The 26,559-nt window shown below is 40.4% G+C and overlaps 1 protein-coding gene across 4 annotated transcripts; it reads right to left on the reverse strand.

Annotated features, from left to right (window-relative positions):
* On the reverse strand, positions 1-26,530 carry CD200 (CD200 molecule). Of its 4 annotated transcripts, none has more exons than XM_058731429.1 (6): positions 25,541-26,530; positions 22,195-22,279; positions 11,248-11,568; positions 8,446-8,718; positions 6,350-6,457; positions 1-1,403 (listed from the first exon to the last, which is right to left on the reverse strand). In XM_058731429.1, the coding sequence occupies exons 1-6, from the start codon at positions 25,550-25,552 to the stop codon at positions 1,396-1,398; spliced, it is 807 nt and encodes a 268-aa protein (XP_058587412.1). In that variant the 5' UTR covers positions 25,553-26,530; the 3' UTR covers positions 1-1,395. The 4 variants fall into 4 exon arrangements, with proteins under 4 accessions (XP_058587412.1, XP_058587413.1, XP_058587414.1 ...); XM_058731430.1 differs by lacking the exon at positions 25,541-26,530 and adding an exon at positions 18,029-18,140 and having other exon boundaries at positions 22,195-22,274; XM_058731431.1 differs by lacking the exon at positions 22,195-22,279 and having other exon boundaries at positions 25,541-26,527.
* Between the last annotated feature and the right edge of the window lie 29 nt (positions 26,531-26,559).

Consider the following 26,559-nt stretch of genomic DNA (forward strand, 5'->3'; position numbering starts at 1 on the left):
TTTAACCATTCAGTATTTTAATACAAATATATGAAATAATACAGAATTAAATAACACATGAAAAGCTTAAATATACAAATATCCAATTCAACAGTGAAAACAAGTTAAGTTTTAGTCACGGAGTAGAGAGAAGAAAGCAGGCAATACTGAAAAAGTCACTAATTTGGTCTTGTGAGTAATAAGAGTTCAAAATTGTTCCACTAGTTCGAAAAATCTATTTAGGGGTCACGTGGGTGGCTCAGTTGGTTGAGTGTCTGACTCTTGATTTCAGCTTGGGTCATGATCCTAGGGTGGTGGGCATGAAGCCTGCTTGAGCTTCTCTCTCTCTCTATCTCTCTGTCTCTCTCTCTGTCCCATCCCCCCTCAAAATAAATAAATAAAAAGGAAAGGGAAATATATTTAGACCAAAGGGATCTATAAACCCATACATGCCTTCTCTGCTATTATGAGAAGTTAACTCATGAGAAAAGAAGACAGGAGAGAAAAGCATTTGAATTGACTGACTGTTATTTACAAAACTTCCTAAATGCCTATTCTTATCATATGTTTTCATTACACAAGTTTGAATTCACAACGACTAAAATAGGACTGACATCTTATGAGTCAAATGGGACAGGAAATGCACACTTTTTTAAATATGTGAGCTGTTGGACTAACAATACTTATTCTTCTATAAAAATAGATAAGTAAAGTTAAGGTTGCCGATGTTATTTTGCAATAAATTCAGTCCCACATTCATTGTGGTAAACGTCACAAAAGAACATGAAGTATAGCAGTGAAACCAAGGACTTTAGAAAGACCAGCTATTAACAAGGCAGTGAAGAAACATGAAAAAACAGACTCATGGACCTAAGAACAATATGGAAGAAGAGAAGGAACATCAACAGAAAGGTTAATGGTAGTCTCAGAAAAGTTCTTTGGTCCTCAACACCTTTCTGTATTCTCCTTTCTCTTTTTCATTTCATTATTCATTTTCTTTCCTGGAATTACATCAGTTTTTAGAGCAGAATGGCAAATTATCTGGTCCAACTTCTTAATTTTCTGGATGCAGGTGTGGAAGCTCATTGAGATAAAGTGATGAACGTGGGGCTGCCATCAGCTGGAGCCAGAGTCAGTCTCTGAGTTGTGGCTACTGATCCAGAGTCCATTCAACAGGACAACACTGCCCTACTTCACAAAATCAAGTCCTACAACAGACTTGAGAGGTGAAATGACTTCCTTTTGGAACACTCACCAGCACTGGGTCGCTTACATGGCAGAAGGAAATCTTGAAATTCTTAAGTCTTTTACCCCTACCTCTTTTGTTCTTGGAGAATGACCCTTTTCCTCCTGCCTTTCTCATGAATCAGATTCAAGTAGACCAGGACATAATATTCAGGGTTCTGTGTGAGTCTTCTAGGGCTCTAGATAAAAGAAAGAACAAGATATTAACTTCAAACATGTATAATTTCTATACATAGTGGTATATATTTCTATAAATAACAAAAGGGTCACTAAACACAGAATACTCCTGTGCATATTTAATTGGCAAAGATAAGGACATTTCTTGATCCAATGTGACACAAGGACACTGTGACTCTTTAAAAGGACATAGGTAGGGACTCCTGGGAGGCTCAGTCGGTTAAGTGACTGACTTTGGCTCAGGTCATGATCTTACAGTTCATGCATTTGAGCCTCGTATCGGTCTCTCTGCTGTCAAAATAGAGCCAGCTTCAGATCCTCTGTCCATCTCTCTCTCCATGCCCTTCCCCCACTGTCTCAAAAATAAACATTAAAAAAAATGTAATTGCTTAAAAATAAAAGGACAGGTAATTCTAGGAAAAAATGTTCTGCAGAATCACTTAAGACTACAAGTGAAAAAAACATTAAAGAATTCCAAATGATCTGGGGCACCTGGGTGGCTCGGTCGGTTAGGCGTCTGACTTCAGCTCAGGTCATGATCTCTCAGTTCGTGAGTTCGAGCCCTGTGTTGGGCTCTGTGCTGACAGCTCAGAGCCTGGGGCCTGCTTCGGACTCTTGGTCTCCCTTTCTCTCTGCCCTCCCCCACTCAAGCTCTCTCTCTCTTTCTCTCTCTCTCTCTCAAAAATAAATAAACATAGAAAAAAAAACCTTTTTTTTAAAGAATTTCAAATGATCTATGTGTATTTTATTTATAAGACCTTGAGCTTTGCTTCCTGTGGATATTAACTTGCTAGACATTGGGTGGCATTCATGTGTCACAAAGAAGACACATGGAGGGCCTTTCAAGGGCTATCAGATTTCTAGCACATAAACTGAAAGGATGTGAGCCTCGCCTCAAGGTGTGTAGTTAGTGAAGTAAAAGGCCTAGGATTTTATCTTGGTGCCACCTCTCATTCTCTATGTAAATCGTAAGTAACTCTTCACCAGAAACTGCAATGTTTTAAACTTGCCAATATGCCCAGTATCCACTATCTGTGGTAATAGACGTAAAGCAGCTCAGGCAAGAATGCCCGGGCTTAAGATTCTGTTAGCCAATGACTCTGTAATCAGATCATGCCCTGCCATTTTTTGATACGATGGATGGCATCTGCACCCATTGGAGTGTAAACTTTTGTAGAAAAATCAGTTGGAAGGCAAGATTTCTCCCGGCAGTATTGACCTAAGCAGTTCAGTAAAGGTTGCTTAACACTTCTCTCATAAAAAGTGCCACATCTCTTCTGCTTGGAGCTCTGAGGAAACCGGAGTAGGGGTAAGGAGCACTCTCGCCCCCACAACCACTCTGCATTAGGGAGACATAGGTACAATTATTACACAAAGCAAAGATTTGCATTTGTTTTTGGAAACAAATATTTTTTGTATTGCCCTTACAACTAATCACTATTTCACCATCAAAATTATTGAGCACTTCTGGTGTTTGATATAGTACTAAGCGTAAAATAAGAGAAAGCGACATGATTCCACTGAGGACACAGTGTTTCATTAACACCTCCATTGTTATCAATGAAAAGACAGCCCATTTAAAGGTCAGGTTATTATGAAGTGAAGTGAAAGAAGTCAAGGTAATTATACAGATAATGTTGGTGAAGGAAAAACCACTTTGTTACAAAATAGCTGGATGATTTGAAGAAAAAGTGAAGTTTGGAATAGGCATTTCCTACGGTTGTGTAAATTTTTTACTGTTTTCCACTTATACTTTGACTCAATCAAACAAAAGAAAACTGCTACTCAAACATTTCAAAAAGTGAGATGATTATCTGTTCAGATCTGCCCCCACGTGAGGTTTTTGTTACTGAGAAGCATGTAATCATTGGTGGGTTGACTAACGAGAAATAAAAGGTTATTTTCAATCCCAAATTTAACTTCATTGTAGTATATGTGGAAGGGAAAAAATTATGACCTCAATTGGGTTTTAATAGAATATTATAGAATAGGGGAAATTTTCCCTAGGAAATTTTATTTTTTTTCACTTTCTATTTCAGTAATAAAGCACTACATTCATGAAAGAAAATAAAAGGGATTTTTTTTTTTGAAAACCTATCAATCTATTATTATCTGATTGTTGTAGTCTCATGGGAAGCAACTGTGATCTGATCCTATCAGGAATGGAACAAAGAGAAACTGCCTCTAACTCACCATACCTTCAGAGGACACCTTTCCTGGTGAAAAGAACAATATTCTCTCTGGCGTTAAACAGGATCACAAGAAAAATAGATCCTAATTTGTACAAAAATAACATCATCATTACAGATTACCCCTCTATCCTGAAACTATAAGTTTGCTGTGCTTTTGTGAGCAATGAATAAGTGATTTTGGTCTAAAATACGCTTTTTTGTTGCGTTTGTTATGGACCTAACAAAGAGTCAAACCTTACTTAACTAGATTTGTCTTACCACCCAGCAGCTTCTCAGAGATGATTTCTTTGCCCACATTCAACTAGTACAAGAATTAATTCATCCTTTCTCTCCTCTTTCTTTCTCCATGAACTATGAACACACACACACACACACACACACACACACACACACACACATTTAGTTCCCCCTCTTCACTTCCTTATTTCTGAACAGTTGCCATTTTTTCCAGGAACCGGGTCCAGAAATTTGGTGTCATTTTTGACTGATCATCATGTTCCCCTGCCCATCCAAAAGTTTTATGTTTTCAAATGATGGAAAGCAAAGAGAAGAGAAAAGGAAAACCCAAAGCAAGGGTAGGAAAAAAAGTAGGAAGCAAATGTAGTAGGACTGTTCACTTTCATCACAAATTGATAATCAAAATTTGTTACTTAAAGAAATTTTAAACGTCAGTATCTCCGATGGTTTTCATCCCTTTCTGCTAACTTTTTGTATAACTTAAGTTTTGGTCCTGAGTGTTTAAGTCTCCAGCATAACAAACACTTGGTTTTACTAGCTATTTCAGTGTATGGGACCTATTAACATTTTTGAAACCCACAAAACAATTCAGCCACCCAAAATATGTCACTTCGCATTCAGTGTAATTAACTGAGTTGGCCATATGTCATGAAGATATCATCAGTAAATAGCAATTCTAGTGCTTACAAGATCCTAGAGAGGTGCAAGTGTTTATTTCATAAATGAGAAAAGCCTGGGTACAAAGATAAGCTGACTCCCTTTGCTTCAGGAATTGGAAAAGGCCTTGAACAATTCTTTTTCCCAGAAAACCTAAGACTTAATGAACAAAGGACAATTATTCTTCAAACGCCCCATTTTAGTGGAATTTACCTTGGGCTTGAATAGATTGCGTTATAAGATTCTTGTCCAACAGGGACTTTTTAAAACAAATTTGAACACTTCATACTTTTTTTCTTCGTACTTTCCAAAAGAATACAGCAGTAACAGCAAGCTAAGACTAAAATAAATGCAACCCAATAGTGCCTTTCAAGTCAGAACTCCAGGGTATCACAGCTGGAAGAACATTCTGGCAGAGGACAGGAGACCAAGGCCACGGTTCTCGTCCTAAACCTGTTGTTAACTAGCTGTGTGACCTTAGGAAAAAAGTCAATTTTCCTCTCTGGCTTCAGTTCCTAACTGGAAAAACGAAACGTTTGGATAGAGTCAAACAGCCTTCTGCCTTTGACATTCTGCAGAGCACTAATGAATTCTATGGGCTTATGTTTATATGCAATAAAATTATCTAATATGTAATCCCCTCTCCTCACAGAACACATTCTTTTGACTACTTTTGCAAAGGGGTCACTGGCACTGAAGATTTGTTGTTTTTTTATAAAATGACATTAATCTGGTGTTTATATAAGGTTTATGTAAAATTAAGTGTTCGAAAAACCTAGCACATGAGAGATAGCTCATGAGACATAAAAGAAAAAGGGGGAAAAGTAGCGCTTAAGTGAAGTTTTTAATAGAAATTTAAAATAACACTCTAAACCAACATTTTCTTCCTTCCCTTACAGTTATCTGAGATGGTGAAAACTCCCATATCAGCCTTTCACCCTTGGAAATCCCCATCAACATGCCATAAACTGCAGCTTTGCATTAACTTTAATAAATTACGCACTGTCTTCAGAAAACAAAAAAATTTAATTCTCTTTCTAGCTGACTCCTCTTGTTTTACAGCGTCTCATTTTATAATATCTCACAATGCTTTAGACTCAGCATTTATGAGGTACTGAAATTACAATAAGAAAAGGAGAATTGAAAACATCACTTTCAAAATCTATCCTTCCACCCAGCCAGCCAGCCATCCCCCCATCCATTCATCCACTGATTCATTCACTATTTTAATGATCATCTATTGAGCACCTAATAATATACATAAGATGTTGTGATAGATGTTGTAGGGGACAGAGAGAAAATGTGCAGTCTATAAGGACAGAATGACATAATGTAGTTAGAAGATTGCCTATATATTGCCTATAGTGTTTGAGACATAGTAAGAGTATAACAGAGAAAATACTATTTAATTAGTGAGTATATTGGATAATTTCAGAGTCTGTTACATGGAGTAGCTGGCCCTGGGGAGCGCTGTAAAAAGAAAAGAGATCGTCCTTCTCAGTAATAATGGAAGAACATAGTGTGGACGCTGGGACTTCTCTCCCTGGTTTTGCCATCAGCTGATTCAACAATGGTTGGATCAACATTTTCCACATTTCCTCTCATCAACCCTTACTCTCAAGTTACAAATAATTAGCCACTAAACGATCTTAGGAAACAAAAAGCAGAAGCATCCAGTTTTAACGTCCAATTGCAAGAAAATGATGCTGACGTGTTCTAAAATACCAGAAACATTTAGGTATTTTGGAAACAGCGAACAAAACACATTGTTGCCACCCCTTATTTACATCTTCACGCAACCCCCCCAAATTGCTATTAAAAAGTCATTTGTTTCCTTCTGTGTATTTCTTGTGATCACTCACCTCGGTCTTGGTTCCGACGACGTTTCCAGTATAATAAGATTGAGATTAAGACCAGGAGAATGACCAGGGAAACAATACTTAACAATAGTGGAACTGAAAACCAAAAGCCTATAGATGTTGAGGGGGGGAAAAGGAGACACAAAGTCATAAGAAGCTGTTGAGGCAAAAAAGGATAGAGAAACACTTGTGATTAGTTTTTCCTAGAACTGAGTTTAAAATGAAAACTACCCTTAAATATATACCTATTGAAGTTTACATTCATGGCTTTATATTATTTCGATAGCATTTAGTTAACAATAATCTAACCACGGTTTACGTGGTTGCTATCTCTGAAGACCTTTGAATGTGTGGTTTCATTTAGTCCTCAAAACAGCCCAAGAGTTAGGTATTATTATTACTATCTCACATATACAAACAACAACAATAGAACAAAAAACTGAGGCTGAGAGAAGTTAAGCAAGCCCAGAATCAGAGTAGTAAGCAGCAGAACCAGGGCTCGGTCAGAGCTTGGTTTGCCTCTAAAGTGCATATTCTTTGCCTTACGGTCCGTGAAAGTCATATATTTATTGAGGGCGCTTTGGAAAATACAGAGTAATAGAAAGAAAAAAAAATCATGCATCTCATGATTCCGATCCCAGGAGTAACTCATCTCAATGCTTTTACTGTATGTCTTCTAATCTGCATCTTTGTTATTAAAGCTCTTTCCACCGGCCAACAAACAAAGTTCCTCAGCATCACTCTGCAATACAAAGACGGGAGGAAGAGCCTCCTGATTTGGGAGTTTCCAGCATCTTCCCCATACCTCCGTAAAGGGATTTGTTACATCATAATTGAATCGGGCACCTTCAGACAGAGATGTGTCTAAGTTCAACAGTTTCTGTGCTTGACACATGCTCGAAGCACGGGAGACTTTTAGTAAGCGTTCGCAGAACAAACAAACATTACAGAGATGATGTTCACACATTATACATGACATAAGTCGATTTTAGCATTCTTGGGAAAGAAGACCAGTTCCTTTTCAACTTCTTGTTTTTCAGGGAAATTGACCCTTTGCCTTGGCTGAAAATGAGGATCTCTTCACAAGTATCCAAATCTAACACTGCGTATCTTTTGACCAAATTTACCTAAATGTCGACTTTTTGATTCGTCTGTTTTTTACAAGGACCCCAAAAATGACTACAGGAAATTTTGCTTAGAGGCCACCACGCCAGTAAGGCATACACAGGAAAAAGTTTTTCCAAGCTCTGTTGCTTAAAATCCTCCCTGAAAAAAAAAAATCAAAACCCATCAATACCTTTTCAGGAGGCTTATAACAGACAGCCTCATCCAGAGTTGGTGCCTCAGAACCACAGAGAGAAAGAAAACTGTGACTATTCGCAAAGTGTCTTGCCTCTAAAACGGCCACTCCCTTCATTCTCCCACCCATAACCTTTACTTCTTGTATCCATGAGACCCAGAGATAGCAGTTTAGAGAAAAACACAAGAAAGCAAAAGGGGTTTTGAACAGGAGGCAGTTTGTTTCAAAGGGGTGAGGAAAACACCTTCCGATAGGTCTCTTTCTTAAAACCTCTGTTGACCCTTTTCCACAGTGTAGATTACCAAAGCCTTTATTGGAGAGGTCACTTCTTCCAGGAAATCTCCTTGATCCCTCCAGATTGAGCTGATGTCCCTCCTCCCCGCCCTCAATCCTCTCAGGGTGCACCGTAGCTTTCTTATTGAAGCATTTAACACGCAGTTTTGTAACTGCCCATTCTGTATTCCCAGTAAACCAGAAGCTTTCTGAGCAAAGGGACTGAGCCTTGCTTACTGTCACATTTCAACAGTCCCAAAGCCTGGCACAGAACAGATACTCAGTAAATGTCAGCAGTGTGGAAAAATAAATGAATGGATGGATCTCAGCAAAAGCATTTGGTATGTGGGCAACATACCACATTTACCAAAGTAAAATTGGCTTTATTGGCTTCCTCAACCCTGTTTTTCTTTCCCCACTTATGCCATTCTCTCTCTTACTAGCTCCTTTGCTAAGAAACCAACAGGCTCGCAAAACATTCACCACCTTCCAGGTGTGTGACACATCTTTGCCCACCTTCTCTTACCTTTGTCCAAAGTTTGCCTGACGCTTGTCATAGTCCCCAGGTGTAGCACCTGGCAGATTACCTCCTTCCCCACCTGGCTCTTGGGGTCTTTGACCTGGAGGACACTCGTGACAGACGTGGTCCCATTGGGGTGTGAGAGAATCTCAGTACTGTTTTCAATCCCTGACCCAGAGACCTTCCAGGAGATCACAGGGGCTGGGCGGGCATTGGCAGAGCAAGTGATATTTACGTGGTCTTCGAAAAATTTATAGTGAAGGAACACTGTGGGCTGTACTGGGACAAAAAAAAAAATGATGGTCTGCCATCAGTTAAGCACCACATTCTCCTCAGAGGATGAAGGAAGATCTGTACAGAAAGACACTGGGGGCTCAAGACATAAGATGGCACATCCAACCCAAACTGGGGCATCTCAGTTCTTCCTGTGTCTAATTCTCTGGCCGGCAGGATGGAAACTGGCCTAGTACAACCCTGCAACAAGAAAAATCCTCTCTGTCATTTCTCTGCAGGGGAATTAGCTGAATGGATAAAGGGCATCTTCTTTCCCATACAGTCCAGAGCTTAATTATTCTGTTCTCTTTTTCCACGGGCAATGCAGCACCTCTGCCTTCTTCTGGGTATCCCTCTCATAGTCTGACAATAGTCACCAATCAGCACTTCCATACAGGTAGCTTGCACTTCTCAGAAGTACCAGGGCAGTTTCAGAACAGAGAGCCCGTAGAGGGGCTGCTGCTTAGGGATGGCCTTTCTCTGCTTGGAGCTGGACCAGGGAATGAGATGCATGGAGGAGACTTGGAAAGTCCCTGCTTGGAATATCCATAAAAAATGTAAATTAGAAATTCACATGCCCATAACTAGAAAATCACAGAATGACAGTTGGAAAGACCTTGGAGATCACCTGAATGGAGTTAAAACAACTAGTTAATGAGAAAAGGATATTATTTTAGTCCAGCTGTAATCCTGTTCCCTTCCAAAAGTCCCTTGACTGATGAATTCATTGCCATCGTATATTTTTCAATGTGCAGTTTATCTCTGCTGAGCAAATGCAGTTTTGCTTTCCTGTGGTTGCTTCAGAGCCCTCAAGATAATTAAAGGGCAGTAACTAAATGAAAGCCTGGTCTGTGCTTAGAGGTTCAAGAGGTGGGAGGGTGACGTTGGGCTGGAGGAAATGGGGCCAAAGGGCTGTGGTTTTTTCCAAAGAGTACACAGATACTAATGTCAAGGGGCACTGGGGGAAGACAGATAAAAGTGAGGGAAGATGAGTAGGGTTGACATGGTGAGACTGGGTGGCAAGGTGCTCTGGTATATCCAAGGATGACTTAGATGAAGGCTGTAAGGTGTAGCTGGAAAGGGTCAGAATGGAAAAGAATGGGGTTACTACCCGGAAGACTCAGGGGAGTGTGGTTTTCAGGCAAAAACTATTACAAAATATTAAGGGTAAAGTATGGGGGGGAGAAGAAGAAGAAGAAGAAGAAGAAGAAGAAGAAGAAGAAGAAGAAGAAAGAGGAGGAGAAGAAGGAAGAAGGAAGAAGAAGGAAGAGGGAAGAAGGAGGAAGAAGGAGGAGGAGGAGGAGGTGAGGAAGAGGAGGAAGAAGTGGCAGGGAGAGGAGAAGGAGGAGAATGGAGGGAGAAGGGGAACAAGAAAAAGTAACAGAAATGAGAATGACACAAGAAGGAAAAAGATGAAAAGTGATGAGGAAGGGGGAAGGAAGGAAGGAAGGAAGGAAGGAAGGAAGGAAGGAAGGAAGAGAGAGAGAGAAAAAAGGAAAGGAAAGAAGGAAGAAAGATTGGAGGCGGGGGGAGAGGAAAAAAGGATACAAAGAGACAGAACAGAAGACATAGAATCAAGAAGAAAATCTGACATAAGATTCTGCAGAGAGGATTCACTGTAGGCAAAAATAAGTGATATATATATATATATATATATATATATATATATATATTTTTTTTTTTTTTTTTTTTTTTTTTGGTGTTGCCATATGTCCCTTGCACTCTTGTCTACTGAGCATCCTCTTACCCCAGGTCCAATATTCTCAGTTCAAACTCTCACTTTAACATTCCTGATAACTATGTCTAAATTTGTCTTTTCCCTTCTAAACCTACCACCAACTGTGCTATGCTCCAAAGTTATGCCTCATTCCCACTTCTTAATTCTTGATCTCAGTTATGTGTCAGTTAAAAGGAGAGGAATCTTGTCAAACTAACCCTATTGGATTGTAAAAGAATGCTTATTATCCAGTTAAATCTCTAGTTGGCCTCAGGTATGAAAGGCCTCTATGGTACATCCTCTTTCAATCCTGAGAGAACTACATTAAACCAAAATGAGAGGTACCACATAACTGGCTTCAGGTTATCCCAATCTGGGTCTTTCCTTAGATCCAAAAATGTTTATGCTGTTAGGGACTTTACAGATAATCTATTTTATACTTATTGTGTAGATAAATAAACTCTGCTTCAAAGAGTGGACGGGACTCTTCCAGGGTCACATGATTGCTAATGGCAAAGCCAGGTCAGAATCATATCACTACTTAGGAGAACCCCATTATCCTCACCATCGTCCTTAATTTACCCTTGCTGACAACACAATTCCTCAGAGCAAAGATAACTCCAGGCAAAGATTCAATGTGGCCCCACGAACTCTTCCAATAACCATAACTACGTTATGGTAGACATGAGAGGCTAAGTATCTTCTCATAAACCTTTCTGAGGTTAAGATCCTGAAAAACTAGGCACCACCACCATGTTCCAAACATTCTTGAAAACAACATTTCTAGCCAGAGACAATGTATTATCAGAGATTCTCACCAGAGAGGGTGAGGCAGGCTTTTCCTGAGATCTTCCCGGAACCAAAAGTATTGAAGAGGCACTTGTAACACCCTTCATCCTCCAGGGTGGTATTCCAGAACGTAATGGTTGAGTTCTTGAGTTCCAGCTGGGTGATGTTTATCTTGTCCTTATAGGCAGGCTGGACTACAACCCCATGGTTCTTGCTGAAGGTGACCATGTTTTCTGGGCTTACAGCCTTGATTTTCTGCCATGTCACAATCAAGACTTCCTCGGAATTTTGCAGAGAGCATCTTAAGGAAGCAGGTGTGTTCAGCAGCTCTTCTTCATCTTGGGTCACCACTTTTATCATAGAATCATAAAAGAACATTTATATTTTAAAATTTAATACATACAAGTACACATTTTTCTGATTAAAAATGCATGTTCAAAGTTAAATATAGAAAACATAGGTGAAAATGCTGGAGGAAAGGGGATAGTGGAGAAGAAGGGGGATCTGGATTTTCCTTGTCCTTCAAACATAGCCTTATTGAGGTCAGAATACTTGGAACACCCAGGAAATAGATCTGCGGAGCGACAGAAGGATCTCCATGGTTGGAAGGAGACAGCCTGGCAGGATTGAGATGCATGTGTGCGTGAGTTGTGGGAGATAAAATAGTGCTGTTATGGAGAAGTGGGAACCCCTTCTGTGAAGAGACAAAAGGGAAACAAAGAGGGGTTGTGAAAGCACAGCAGTGAGTTAGCACAAGAGGAAAACCTCTCTGGACCATGGACTAGGGAGCAAAAAGTACTGAGTGTACTAGTTTGTTTTTTCAGTCTTTGGAGGTGAAACTCTCAGGTTCTGGAAGTGCAGGAGTTTCTTTGGAGCAGAGCTGTGGCACGCAATCCTGGGGAGGAGGGAGCTGGTCCCAGAGTGCACAGCATGATGTAGTGATCTTTGGGGCACAATGGAAAAGAACAATCCCCTTCCTGGACTACTTTAGAAAGAGAGTTTATTGCCTCCTCAAGGACAAAAGACCCCGCAGGTGTGAGCCAAAGGTCTTTCATCAGCCAGGTGGAAAGGCTCTACTCTGGAGCAGGAGAGCAGATCACTGTCACGCCAGTCCTTTAAGACTTTGGGTTTTGAATCCCAACTGAGTGCCAAGGAGAAGGCACAGAATTGTGGCGCAGGGCAAGCTGACCACCCTCGCTATTCTGTGAGGACTGCCTGAACAGCGTGGGTTGAGATCCCTAGTTGAGATCCCAATCTGAGACCCCTACATTGGGAGGACATCCTTTTTCCCCCCTAACAACAATGTGGTGGGACTTCAGAGAGCAGCACAGCTGCCCCCAGTGGAGGCTGGACACACTTACACCTAACCCCTCCTCTCCATGCCTAGCAACTGCTTATTTACTGAAACAAGACTGACCCAACATAGCCGGCCTTGCCTCCAGACCAGCACAGCCACCCCCCAAACACACACCAACAGACAACTCTGGGTTTCTTTTTTCATTTTTTTCATCCCTCTTCTTTTTTTCTTTTGGAATCAGGCTCAGACTTTCTGATTTGTTTTTTTGTCATTTCTTATTACATATTTTTTATTTGTTTTTTTAAATCCTTTTCTTTTTCCTTCTGCTTTCCTCCCCACCCCCCACCCCCAATTTCTTTTCCTTTCACTTTCCTTGGAATCGGCCTTATAGGTTTTGATATTCTATTTGGTTTTCTTTTCTCCCCTTTCTTTTTTCTCTTTTAATGGGATCCGGCTCCCCTCCCCTTCCTTTCTTCCCCCAGGGTTACTTCAACAAACAAATCAAAGCACACCTAGTTAAAGGTCCAAACACTCCCCACTACAAGCAAGGAGGAGCTCTGCGGAGGACTGACCAGTGGCACAAAGCAGCCAAAATGCAAGAGCAGAGTACACTCAACAAAACACCAGAAACACTTCCCGGAGTGCCAGGCCCTCAACAGTGTATGACCCTTTTTTAATATAGCATTACTCTTAGGTATAGGACACATAATATGCTTTTAAAATACACAAAAGACAGAAACTTAGCCAAAATGACAAGATGGAGGAATTCTCTCCAAAGGAAAGATCAAGAAGAAATCACAGCCAGAGACTTGCTCCAAACAGATATAAACAATATAAATATATTCAGAACAACAGTCATAAGCCTAATAGCTGGGCTTGAAAAAAGCATGGAAAACACCAGAGAAACCCTTGCTGTAGAGATCAGACCTGAGAACTCACCGAGATGAATTTTAAAGAATGCTATGGATGAGACACAAAATAAACTAGATATAGTGACAGTGAGGACCGAAGAGGCCGAGGAGAGAATAGGTGAAATAGAAGATAAAATGATGGAATATAATGAAGCTGAAAAAGAGGGAAAGGAAATTACTAGACCATGAGGGGAGAATTAGAGAACTAAGTGATTCTATAAAATGAAATAATATCCATATCATTGAGTCCCAGAAGAAGAAGAGCAAGAAAAGGGGCAAAGGCTTATTTAAATAAATTATAGTTGAGAACTTCCCTAATCTGGGGAAGGAAACAGGCATCCAAGTCCAAGAGGCACAGAGAACTCCCTTCAAAATCAACAAAAACTGGTCAACACCATGACATATCATAAAGTGACTTGCAAAATACAAAGGCAAAGAAAGAATTCTGAAAGCAGCTAGGGACAAAAGGTCCTTAACCTACGAGGGTGGACACATAAGGTTAGAGGCAGACCTGTCCACTGAAACTTGACAGACCAGAAGAGAATGGCAGGAAATATTCAATGTGCTGAATAAGAAAAATATGCAGTCAAGAATCCTTTATCCAATGAGGCTGTCATTCAGAATAGAAGGAGAGATAAAGTTTCCCAGGCAAACAAAAACTAAGGGAAATTGTGACCACTAAACCAGTCCAGCAAAAATTCTAAGGGGGACTCTCTGAGTAGAAAGCAGCAAAGACTACAAAGGACCAGAGAACATTACCAGAAACACAAAATCTACAGGTAACACAATGGTGCTAAGTTCGTATCTTTCAATAAGCACTCCGAATGTAAATGAATTAAATGTCCTACTATAAAGACATAGAGTATCAGAATGGATAAAAAAAAAAAAACAAAAACAAAAAAAACAAGATACATCTATATGCTGCCTACAACAGACTCATTTTAGACCTGAGGACACCTGCAGATTGAAAGTGAGGGGATGGAGGGGCGCCTGGGTGTCTCAGTCAGTTGAGCATCTGACTTTAGCTCGGGTCATAATCTCACAGTTGTGAGTTTGAGCCCCACATCAGGCTTTGTGCTGATAGTGCACAGTTTGCTTCAATTCTCTGTCTCCCTCTCTCTCTGCCTCTCCCTTGCTTGCCCTCTCTCTCAAAAATAAATAAACATTAAAAAATTTAAAAAAAAAAGAAAGTGAAGAGATGGAGAACCATTTATCATGCCAATGGATATCAAAAGAAAGCCAGAGTACCAGACTTACAACAGACCAAGTAGATTTTAAAACAAAGACTGTAACAAGACATGAAGAAGGTCATTATATTATATTTAAGGGGTATATCCATCAAGAAGAGCTAACAACTGTAGCACCCAACATAAAAGCACCCAAATATATAAATCAATTAATCACAACCTAAGCAAACTCACTGCTAATACCATAATAGTAGGAGACTTTAGTACTCCATTTACAACAATGGACAGATCATTTAAGCAGAAAATCAACAAGGAAACAAAGGTTCTGAATGACACACTGGGCCAGATGGACTTAACAGATAAATTCAGAACATCTCATCCTAAAGCAGCAGAATACACATTCTTCTAGAGTGCACATGGAACATTCTCCAGAATAGATCACATATTGGGTCACAAATCAGTCCTCATCAGGTACCAAAAGACTGAGATAATATCATGCATATTTTCAGATCACACTATCAAACTTGAAATCAACCATAAAAGAAAAGGTGGAATGCCCTCAAATACATGGAGGGTAGAGAACATCCTACTAAAGAACGAATGGGATGACCAGAAAATTAAAGACAAAGTTAAAAAATACATGGAAGCAAATTAAAATGAAACACAACAGTCCAAACCTTTTGGGATGCATGAAAGGCAGTCCTAAAAGGAAAATACATTGCAATTCAGGGCTATCTTAAGAAGCAAGAAAGGTAGAAAGGTCCCAAATAAACAACCTAACCTTATATCTATAGGAGCTAGAAAAGGAGCACCAAATAAAGCCCAAAGCTAACAAAAGAAGAGAAATAATAAATCCTACAGCAGAAATAAACAATATAGAATAAAAAAATCCAGTAGATGGGCGCCTGGTGGCTCAGTCGATTAAGTGTCCGACTTCGGCTCAGGTCATGATCTCGAGGTCTGTGAGTTCCAGCCCTGCATCGGGCTCTGAGCTGACAACTTCAGTGCCTGGAGCCTGCTTCAGATTCTGTGTCTTCCTCTCTTTCTGCTCCTTCCCCACTTGTGCTCTCTCTCTCTTGCTCTCAAAAATAAATAAAACATAAAAAAAAATACAGTAGAACAGATCAATGAAACTAAGAGCTGGTCTTTTGAAAGAATAAACAAAATTGATAAACCCCTAGTAAGACCTCTCAAAAAGAAAAGAGAGAGGACCCACAGAGATAAAATCAATGAATGAAAGAGGAACGATCACAACCAACACCACAGAAATACAATTATAAATAATACTATGAAAATCATATGCCATAAAACTGGGCTGTCTGGAAGAAATGGACAAATTCCTAGACACATGCTACCAAAACTGAAACAGGAAGAAACAGAAAACTTGAACAGGTCCATAACCAGTAAAGAAATCAAATCTATAATCAAAAAGCTCCCAACAAACAAGAGTTCTGGGCCAGATAACTTCCCAGGGGAATTCTATTAGACATTTAAAGAAGAGTTAATACCTATTCTCCTCAAACTGTTCTAAAAATACAAATGGAAAGAAAGCTTCCAAACTCATTCTTGGAGCCAGCAAAACCTTGATTCCAAAACAAGACAAAGACAGCACTAAAAAGAATTACAGATCAATATCCTTGATGAACCTGGATGCAAAATTTCTCAAGAGATACTGGTAAATCGAATCCAACAGTACATTAAAATAATTATTTACCATGATCAAGTGGGATTCATTCCTGGGTTGCAAGGCTCGTTCAATATTCACAAATCCATCAATGTGATACACCACATTAATAAAAGAGAGGATAAGATCCTTTCAATAGATGCAGAGAAAGCATTTGACAAAATACAGCATCCTTTCTTGATAAAAACCCTCAAGAAAGTAGGGATAGAAGGATCATACCTTAACATCACAAAAGCCATATATGAAAGGCCCACCACTAATATCATCCTGAATGGGAAAGCACTGAGAGATTTCCCCCTAAGACCAGAAACATGACAGGGATGTTCACTGTCACCACTATTGTTCAACATAGCACTGGAAGTCCTAGCCTCAGCTATCAGACAACACAAAGAAATAAAAGGCATCCAAACTGACAAGTTAAAAGTCAAACTTTCACTCCTCATAGATGATATATAAGATACTCTACATGGAAAACCCAAAAGATTCCACCAAAAAAACTGCTAGAACTGATACATGAATTCAGCAAAGCTGTAGGATATAAAGTCAATGTACAGAAATTGGTTGCATTTCTATACATCAATAATGAAAAAGCAGAAAGAGAAATCAAGGAATTGAGCCCATTTACAATTGCACCAAAAATCATAAGATACCTGGGAATAAATCTAACCTAATAGGAAAAGAACTGTATGCTATAGAAAACTATAGAAAGCTTATGAAAACAATTGAAAACTATAGACAGCCTATGAAGGAAATTGAAGCAGACACAAAGAAATGGAAAAACGTTCCATGCTCATGGATTGGAATAACAAATATTGTTAAAATGTTGATACTACCCAAAGCAATCTACAACATTCAATGGAATCCTTATCAAAATAACAGCTGTACTCTTCACAGAGCTAGAAGAAACAATCATAAAATTTGTATCGAACCAGAAAAGAGCTCTAAAACTCAAATTAATTTGGAAAAGAAAACCAGAGGTGAAGGCATCACAATTTCGGACTTTAAGCTGTATTACAAACCTGTAATCATCAAGACAGTATAGTATAGGCACAAAAACAGATACATAGATCGATGGAATAGAATAGAGAACCCAAAATTAACCCACAAATATATGGCCAACTATTTTTTGACAAAGTAGGAAAGATTATCCAATAGCAAAAACACATCTCTTCAGCAAATGTGCTGGGAAAACTGGACAGCGACACACCGAAGAATGAAACTGGACCATTTTCTTACACCATAGACAAAAATAAATTCAAAATGGATGAAAGACCTAAAGGTGAGACAGGAAACCATCAAAATCCTACAGGAGAAAACAGGCAGCAACCTTTTTGACCTCAGCCACAGGAACTTCTTACTGGACATGACTCTGGAGGCAAAGGAAATAAAAGCAAAACTGAACTATTGGGACCTCATCAAGATAAAAATCTTCTGCACAGTGAAGGAAACTGTCAGCAAAACTAAAAGGCAACCGATGGAATGGGAGAAGATATTTGTAAGTGGCATATCAGATAAAGGATTCATGTCCAAAATCTATAAAGAACTTACCAAACTCAACACCCCCCAACAGATAATAATAATAATAATAATAATCCAGTGAAGAAATGAGAAGAAATGAATAGACACTTTTCCAAAGAAGGCATCCAGATGGCTGACACATGAAAAGATGCTCAACATCACTCAACATCAGGGAAATGCAAATCAAAACCACAATGAGATACCACTTCATACCTTTCAGAATGGCTAACATTAACCAGTCAGCAAACAACAGATGTTGGTGAGGATGTGGAGAAAGGAGAACCCTTTTGCACTGTTGGCGGGAATGCAAACTGGTGCAGCCACTCTGGAAAACAGTAGGGAGGTTTCTCAAAAAGTTAAAAACAGAACTACCCTATGATCCAGCAATTGCAGTACTAGGCATTTAACCACGGGATACAGGTGTGCTATTTCGAAGGGATACATGCACCCCAATGTTTATAGCAGCACTATCTACGATAACCAAATTATAGAAAGAGCAAAAATGTCCATCGACTGATGAATAAAGAAGATGTTGTATATATATGCAATGGAATATTACTTGGCAATCAAAATAATGAATTCTTGCCATTTGCAACAATGTGGATGGAACTAGAGTGTATTATGCTAAGTGAAATAAGTCAGAGAAAGATATCATATGATTTCACTCATATGTGGAATTTGAGAAACACAACAGATGAACATAGGGGAAGGGAGGGAAAAATAAGATTAAAACAAAGAGGGAGGCAAACCGTGAGAGACTCTTAAATACAGAGAACAAACTGAGGGTTGCTGGAGGGGAGGGCAGTAGGGGGATGGGCTAAATGGTTGATGGACATTAAGGAGGGCACTTTTTGGGGTGAGCACTGGGTGTCATATGTAAGACATGAATCACTGGGTTCTGCTCCTGAAGCCAAGACTACACTGTATGTTAACTCTCCTGAATTTAAATTAAATTGAATTAAATAAATAAATAATAAGTAAAATTCTTTTACTAGTGAAAAAAAAGAAAAAATAGAGAAAAATGCAAAGAAAACATTTATGTACATGCCTGATGCTGTTAGAGAAATATACATTCAAATACGTATATTCAATCTTTAAGAGTAACAGAGTAGAAAAACAAGAAAGCAAACTCCCACTGAACAAATATTGTGTAAAGAATCCCTGGAAACTGAAAGTAGGTAGAATGAGGTTGAAGATGAACACTGTCAGATAGAATAGAATGTGTTTGTGCCCAGAGAGGCAGAAGCAGGGAAAGGGCCAATGGACAATTGGCAGAGTGATAGGTTTAAGTGAAGAAGATACAGCAGCCCCATACATTCCACACACACACACCCTGCAAAAGAAGGGGCAGCAACAGTGGCGTCTGCCTCCAGAAAGCAGTGCTGAATACGGGAACGTAAGGTAGAGAAATATTCAGGACAGTGCTTCAGGAGGCTGCATCGTAACAGACGGCTTTGGCCGCCAAATAAGAATCTACACACCCCCACATTTTTACTTAATGCAATGCAGAGCATAAGGCATGACAATAACTTCTTCCCCCACAATGCTGGCTACTCATGTTGATATGATAGATGATTCCATAGGAAACTGCAATATAAAAACAAACAGGCACAGGTGTGAGAAAGCTGACACAATGAAAGGAGAAAAATGAACTCTACAAAACCTAAGAACTCCTACCAAATGAATAAAGATATCATAAATCAAGAAACACTTTGACATGAATACATGTCATATCTTACGTGTAAAAAGAAGCCAGCATTGTAAATAGTAGAAACTAGAGGTGTAGCAAATGACATCTATAAAATCTTAACTTGGCTCACTTAGCAAAATGGACATTGCTGAAGAGTTAATTAGTTAAGTAGGAAGGCCACGTCAAGAAATTCTTTCAGAATATAGCACAAAGGGATGAAGATATGGAAAAAATTAAAGAAAAATTCAAAGACCTAGAATGTTTCACCGGTAGTCCATCAAAACTTTAAAAAAAGGGGAAAAGAAAGAATAGAAGATAAAAACACTGTAAGGGACATTTCAAAATGACAAAAGGAGCAATCTAAAATAAGATATATTAATTATAAACCTTTATATGCCTAACAACATAAGTGAAACATACAAAAGCCAATAGAACTGCAAAGAAAAAAAATTTTTAATTTTTTTTTAACGTTTATTTATTTTTGAGACAGAGAGAGACAGAGCATGAATGGAGGAGGGTCAGAGAGAGAGGGAGACACAGAATCCGAAACAGGCTCCAGGCTCTGAGCAGTCAGCACAGAGACTGACGCGGGGCTTGAACTCACGGACCGCGAGATCACGACCTGAGCGGAAGTCGGACGCTTAACTGACTGAGCCACCCAGGCGCCCCGCAAAGAAAAAATTTTAACCCACAGAGATAATGGGAGAGTTTCACTTCCATATATTAAAAAATATATATAAAGCAAAAAAGTCAAATATAAGGATAGAGAAGGGACACCTGGGTGCTCAGTCGGTTAAGCATCAGACTCTTGGTTTCAGCTCAGGTCATGATGTCACAGTTTCGTGAGTTCGAGCCCCACATTGGACTCTGTGCTGGCAGTGTGGAGCCTGCTTGGGATTCTCTCTCTCCCTCTCTCTCTGCCCCTTCCCCATATACTCTCTCTGTCTCTATTGAAATGAATAAAGTTTATATATATATATATATATATATATATATATATACACACACACATATATATATATGGATAGAGACGATTTGAAAACTGAATATTTATATATGAATCATTATATATAAATTATATATGTATATGCATATAGGTATGTATTTATAAACTTTTATCCAAATAGAACATATAGGGGCACCTGGGTAGCTCAGTCAGTTGAGCATCCGACTTCAGCTCAGGTCATAAACTCATGGTTCACAAGTTTGAGCCCCACATCAGGCTTGCTGTGGTCAGTGCAGAGCCTACTTAAGATCCTCTGTCCCCCTCTCTCTTTGCCCCTCCCCCACTTGTGTGCACTCTGTTTCTCTCTCTCTCTCTCAAAAATAAATATTTAAGAAAAAACAAAGAGAACATACAATCTCTACAAACATTCCCCAAAATTGAACTTGAAAAAGGACGCAAAAAAAGCTGCTACTTTATGATCCTGAACACTGTCCACAATGCAATAAAACAGGAAATTTACATGCTTCTTTTAACTCTAATTACACCAGAAACCATAGGAAGAATAATCAATTACTATGAGTGACAAGGAGAATATAATGTATTGAAATCCAAAGAAACTGATAAAGCAGTTTTCAGAGGGAAATATTTAATCCTAATTTCATTAGGAAACAAAAGAATGAAAAATGAATACACACATATATCCAGAATCCCACACTGCCTCCCAAAAATATAAACAGTGAGTTAATATAGATGTTATATATATATATATATATATATATATATATATATATATATATATAGTTTTAGGGAGGCATATTCTTGGTAGATGTGAAAAGTTCTAGAAGCAATACCTGCCGTTGGGATTGGGGTTTTCTGAAAGTTCCTTGAGATTTTGCAGAGCAGAGATTTGAAGAAACTGCTGCTTTTAGAATGGAGAGTAGAAAAGGAATCAAAGCTAGAGTTTTAACTTCTTAAGTGATTTTTCTCTTTTGACTATGGAAGAAATAATTTGGTGAGAACGTTTACGATTCTTTGATGCTTCTATAGAATTCCATTTAGATTCCCCCAGTCAGTTGGTGAAGCCTATGCTGTGGATGGTATGAAACCTGCCCTGCCCCCAGCTGCAAAGGCTGTCGTAAGGGCACATCACATGGAAGGTGATAACAGGCCAGCAGCAAAGTGAGGTGTGATTTCCTATGAAACAGAGCAGACAGGTCTGGCCCAATCAGGAAATTCAGCAGATAAGTGGACAGCACAAGTATGTGTTACATAACAGACTGTGAACCTACAGAACCTCAATATTTCATTATTTTCCATAGTTTTCTATAAAAAGGGGCAACCCCATTTAAAAAGCTTACTGCTAGAATACCTTCTAAAAAGGGTATATTAATTTATACTCCCCAAGCATTTCCCTATCTTTACAAACAGGGAACTATGTTTAAATGATATTTAGAAGTTACTCGATTTGATAGGTAAAAAACATCTTAAATTAGGAAGAATTTTTTTTTTACGTCTGGTATAATCTATGAAAACAGTTTGCAAGTATCCAATGTCTTTTTCCACTTTGAAAACAAAAATGTGGAAAGCAGAAAGAACCACTCCCATTCCTCCAAGCAAATTACACATTTAAATAATTCACGCAGACAAATGAACTAGCACAGGCCAAACAACAGTGGCCAAATGTTTCCATCCCAGAAATTTTGTTTCCTAGACTCCACACAGGGGAATTGCATAACTTTTTACCTTGGGCCGCCCTGCAGAGCCTCACTGATGCGAAGAACCAAATCAGTCTGTAGGCAGACAGATGACACAAGAGCCCAACGAACACCTGAAGACAGAAAGCAAAGCAGAGAAATGGGCATTTGAATGTGGACAAAAAGCTCAAGAAGCTTCCATCTCATTGCTACCTCCAGAAATGCTGCAGCTGAAGTTTTAACCACCAGAGAACTTTGGTTCTTTGGATGTAGAACCAGGGACTATAAATGGAAGAAATAAAAGACTGTGCTCAGGATATGGGAAGGGAAAAGCAACCGTGTAGCTCATCCATTATGGCAATCCCTAGCAATTGGAAGCCTTGCTCTCAAAGCCACTACTGTAAACAGCAAGGTCTCAAAGATGTAGGATGGTCAGAGGGAAAAAAAAAAACTGCCATAAATACATACAGAAAACACAGAGACTGCAAACGTTAGAGAGCATTTACATCCCAAATAATCCACATCTGTTAACATTAAAAATGTAACTCAGGGGTAACCATCTTTCAGAAAGATGTGACTGCCTTGAAGTTTGCTGAAGTATTTTTCCCTGAGAATTCTGCAAATTTTACATGAATTGCACCTTTTGAAAAAACAGTAATGTCCTTTTTTTTTTTTTTTCTTCAATGCTTAAAGTGACCGGGCAGAAACCCCTGGCATTTTACATGGTGATATTTAATGAAATGTTATTCTGGGTATCATTTTACTATAAGATGAGAGGATGGGATGTAGACAGATTAACCTCTCTTTACAATAGCCCCATAGATCCATTCATTTGGTCTACATGTGTGTTCATTGTAAGGGGTACAGGCCAGAAATGTAACTTTTCCCTACATTTTTCTATAATAGAGATACATAAGAAATGTGGGTTTCTCTGTATTTTTCTTTAACTAAATTTCATTGTTATTTCACGTCGCCATTCCAACTAGAGGTAGAGACTTCATTGCAGTCAATGTCACATAATCTCTGTCAATTCAGCCCCCTGCCACCCCAGCACTTCACAACTGTTCCAGTCTCTGGCATTGCATTCCATCTCCATTCCTAGAGGCTCACACAATGCCAAGCCACGGGGCAGGGCTGCTAATCCTTGGTTACAACCATCTCTCCACGGTGGCATTCTCTAAGATGGCCGTGTTTTCCTCAAGACATCATGGTCATAGCAATTAAACAATTAAACCTTGTGCTTACAGTGTCTTCTCTTCTTTTGTTCTCCTGATTCCGTGCTCCTGGATTCTCCCTGTGTTCAGCAAAGGGACGTTCTGCGTGTTCTCTGCCTATCCATCTCTTGTCTTACTGTTCACTTATCATGATGGGGAGGCCGGTCTCTTTCCACAGTTGCCCCCAAGAAAGCAAGGCACAGGTGTTTTCTGTTCTTGGATTTCAACACCTCCCTGTAAGTTCTATTTATCATCCTCCCTGAACTCCCCACTCATGGGCACCAGGCACAGGGCCACCTTTTCAGAGCACAAATTTGTGTCTGAATATAGACTTCAGACAGACCCTCTTTGCTTTCGTAGCCTAGAAAACATTTACTTCCGCTAGGGTTGGGAAAGCTGGTTCCTCCATTACCCTGCGTTTCTCCCAACTGGAATAACACATGTCGTGGGTTTTTCAGCATATTTAGGCTTTTAAAACTCAAACGCTTAGGCTTTTGCTATATCAACACCTTGGCTTCTGAAACCAAAAAGTCTTCTTTGGCATTCTAATTCCATGGTATTTTTTTAAAAAACCATATGCCCCTCTCTTACGTGGAAACCCAAAAGCAAAGATGATGAGAAATGCAGAATGGATTGGTTCTCATAGTGAAAATCTGTGTTTTAGGATAACAGAGAAAACAGATGCACACCAAAACGCAGTGTGTAAGCTGGGAGCCGACAATGTTTTTAAGAAGCAAAACACAATGATTGAGACTAGGGAATTCAGAGGAAAGCCTTGCTATTAAATATATACATAATTATCCTGGGTGATAAGTTGGGTTAGCACAAATGCAGGATGCGTGGGCCAAGACAAATGACTCTACCTCTCCAAGATGTGGGCAAAATAACAGCACCGAACTCTTTTATTAAAAAGACTAAACAAAGTAGTACATGTAAGGATCCCAGAATTGTGAGTGACACAGATAAGCGGTGAATGAATATCGTTATTATTTCATCGGGTTGCTGTAAGAACTCAGCATTTAAAATACTTAATACAGCGCCTAAGATACAGTAAATACCAAGACATGTTAGGTAACTAAAAAAATCCACGAATCACATCATACACAGGGAGTACAAATATTAAATGGAGAAATCCAGGAGCTCTTTGCCGACAAGGCCAAGGTTCACAGAGACCTGTGCCTCTGGCAACCAACTGCTCAGAGCCTCCTCCCCTGAGTGTCTGGGTCCAAATCCTGATCCCATCACATGCAGTCACATGGACATGTAAAAATTAACCTCTCTGCTTGTTTCCTTATTTGTAAAATCAGGGAATTTGTAAAATTCCTTCTCTGAAGGGTATGAAGATCAGAAGCGTCCAGCGCAAGGAAACACTAGCTCGCAGGCCACCATACTCTTTTGTTAAGATGCCGAATGACTGGCTGTGTGGTGTCGCCAGTAAACTGCATCTGAAAAAAATTACCTTGAGGTATTACTTGTATTTGGATTTTAACTGTTTTATTCATTGTTATTATTTCTTTTCATTACGGCAGCGTAAATAAAAAGGCTCCCATTCAGTTAGTAAACAGGTCCTGAATAAACAAAGGGTCTGTCTCTCTTGGATATCCTGGGGTTTAACCCGGATTTATAGGCTCTCAAGGCAAATCCTTTATGGCTCTCAAGACAAAGGGACCGGAGGATGGAAAAAGAGGCCGGTGTATCCCAGGAGGGAGCGAGCTCCCCCGGAGAGAGCGAGCCTTGAATCCTGCAGCCCCACCCCAGCTTTGGGTGCCACGACGGAGCCAGAACAGCACCGCCATCCCCTCCTTGGGACAGGGTACAACAGAACGTGCTCTGCCGCCCTCGAGCCCCGGCCAGTAAGCCAGGCCGCCGGACTGCCCAGAGGGCCCGCCGGCCGCCAGCGCGCCTCCCCGCCCAGCTCCCCTCCAAAAGAGCCCGGGAGAAGCGTCTCCCGGCAGCATCCTTTTTCCAGGACACTGGGACAGGTTCCCCGGGCCGCCAGGAAAGGCCTGAAGACCTCCCTGCCGGAGGCAAAATCCGCTCCTCCCCAGGTGAAGCACCGCGGGGCCAGCGCCGACCGACACCGAAGCCACAGACAGCTCTGCCCGCCGCCAGCCCGGGGCCACGCGCGCCGCATCGCCCACCCCGCGCCCGCCGTCCCGCGTCCGGCCCGGCCCGGCTCACCAGCCTCTCCATGGTCGCTCCCTGCAGCGCGGGATGGCCGGCCTCAGCTGGAAAGCCCGAGGGTTCTCGCTAAAGGAGCTTGGAAGCCTAGAAGCCGCGGCCGGTCCCCGCCCCGAGGAGCTGCTGCAATGGCTCTCCTCGCCGCCCCCCGCCTCCCCCGCTGGAGTCCTCACCGCTACACCCACTCGCGGGAGCCAGCGGTTGGGGTTTCCAGTCTCGTGGGTAAATTCCCCATCTGAAACACGGTGCATTTGTCAGAGGTGGCCGTTTTGGAAACACTTTGAGAAAGTGTTGGGAAAAACATACACTCTTTCCATTTCCACTCTACAAGGACCCAGAGAAAAAGGAAATGGGGGGAGGTGGGGAGACCTCAATCGTTTGAGCTCTCGCTCAGAGGTATGGCTGTCTGCATTGCTCAGCAGGTGTTAATCCACAGAACGAGGCGAAACTGAAAAAGAACAAAGGTTTGTTATTTGGGGTCTCGGAATTGCAATTCGGGGGAGCACAGGTTTCAGGAAACCAAAAAAGTGTTGCTCTGGTAGGGAAAGCAAAGGCGGGGTATGAGAAAGAAGGAAGGGGTAATTGTATGTTGTAGACAAAGAAGATAAGGGAAAAAGATGCTAATCTGGTGCTGACCTGTTGAGCCACTTCTGATAACTATCTTATTATTTTCTTGCTGCCGTCAGATTAAACTGCCCCTACTATGTGTTTATTAACTTTACTGTCCTCGTATGACCTGAACGCCAGTTGCTCTGTTGAAATTTAACTGCGTGCAAAACTATTGTCGCTGAATTTCACCAATAGACACTAAAAAACAAATGTACGTGGGGTGCTTGGGTGGCTCAGTTGGTTAAGCATCTGACTTCAGCTCAGGTCACGGTCTTCCGCCTCATGGGTTCAAGCCTCGCATCTGGCTCTGTGCTGACAGCTCAGAGCCTGGAGCCTGCTTCAGATTTTGTGTCTCCCTCCCTCTGCCCTTCCCCCACTCTATCTCTAAAAAATAAATAAACACTAAAAAA

This window comes from Neofelis nebulosa, chromosome 5, assembly GCF_028018385.1.
Source record: "Neofelis nebulosa isolate mNeoNeb1 chromosome 5, mNeoNeb1.pri, whole genome shotgun sequence".
Lineage (NCBI taxonomy): Eukaryota > Metazoa > Chordata > Mammalia > Carnivora > Felidae > Neofelis > Neofelis nebulosa.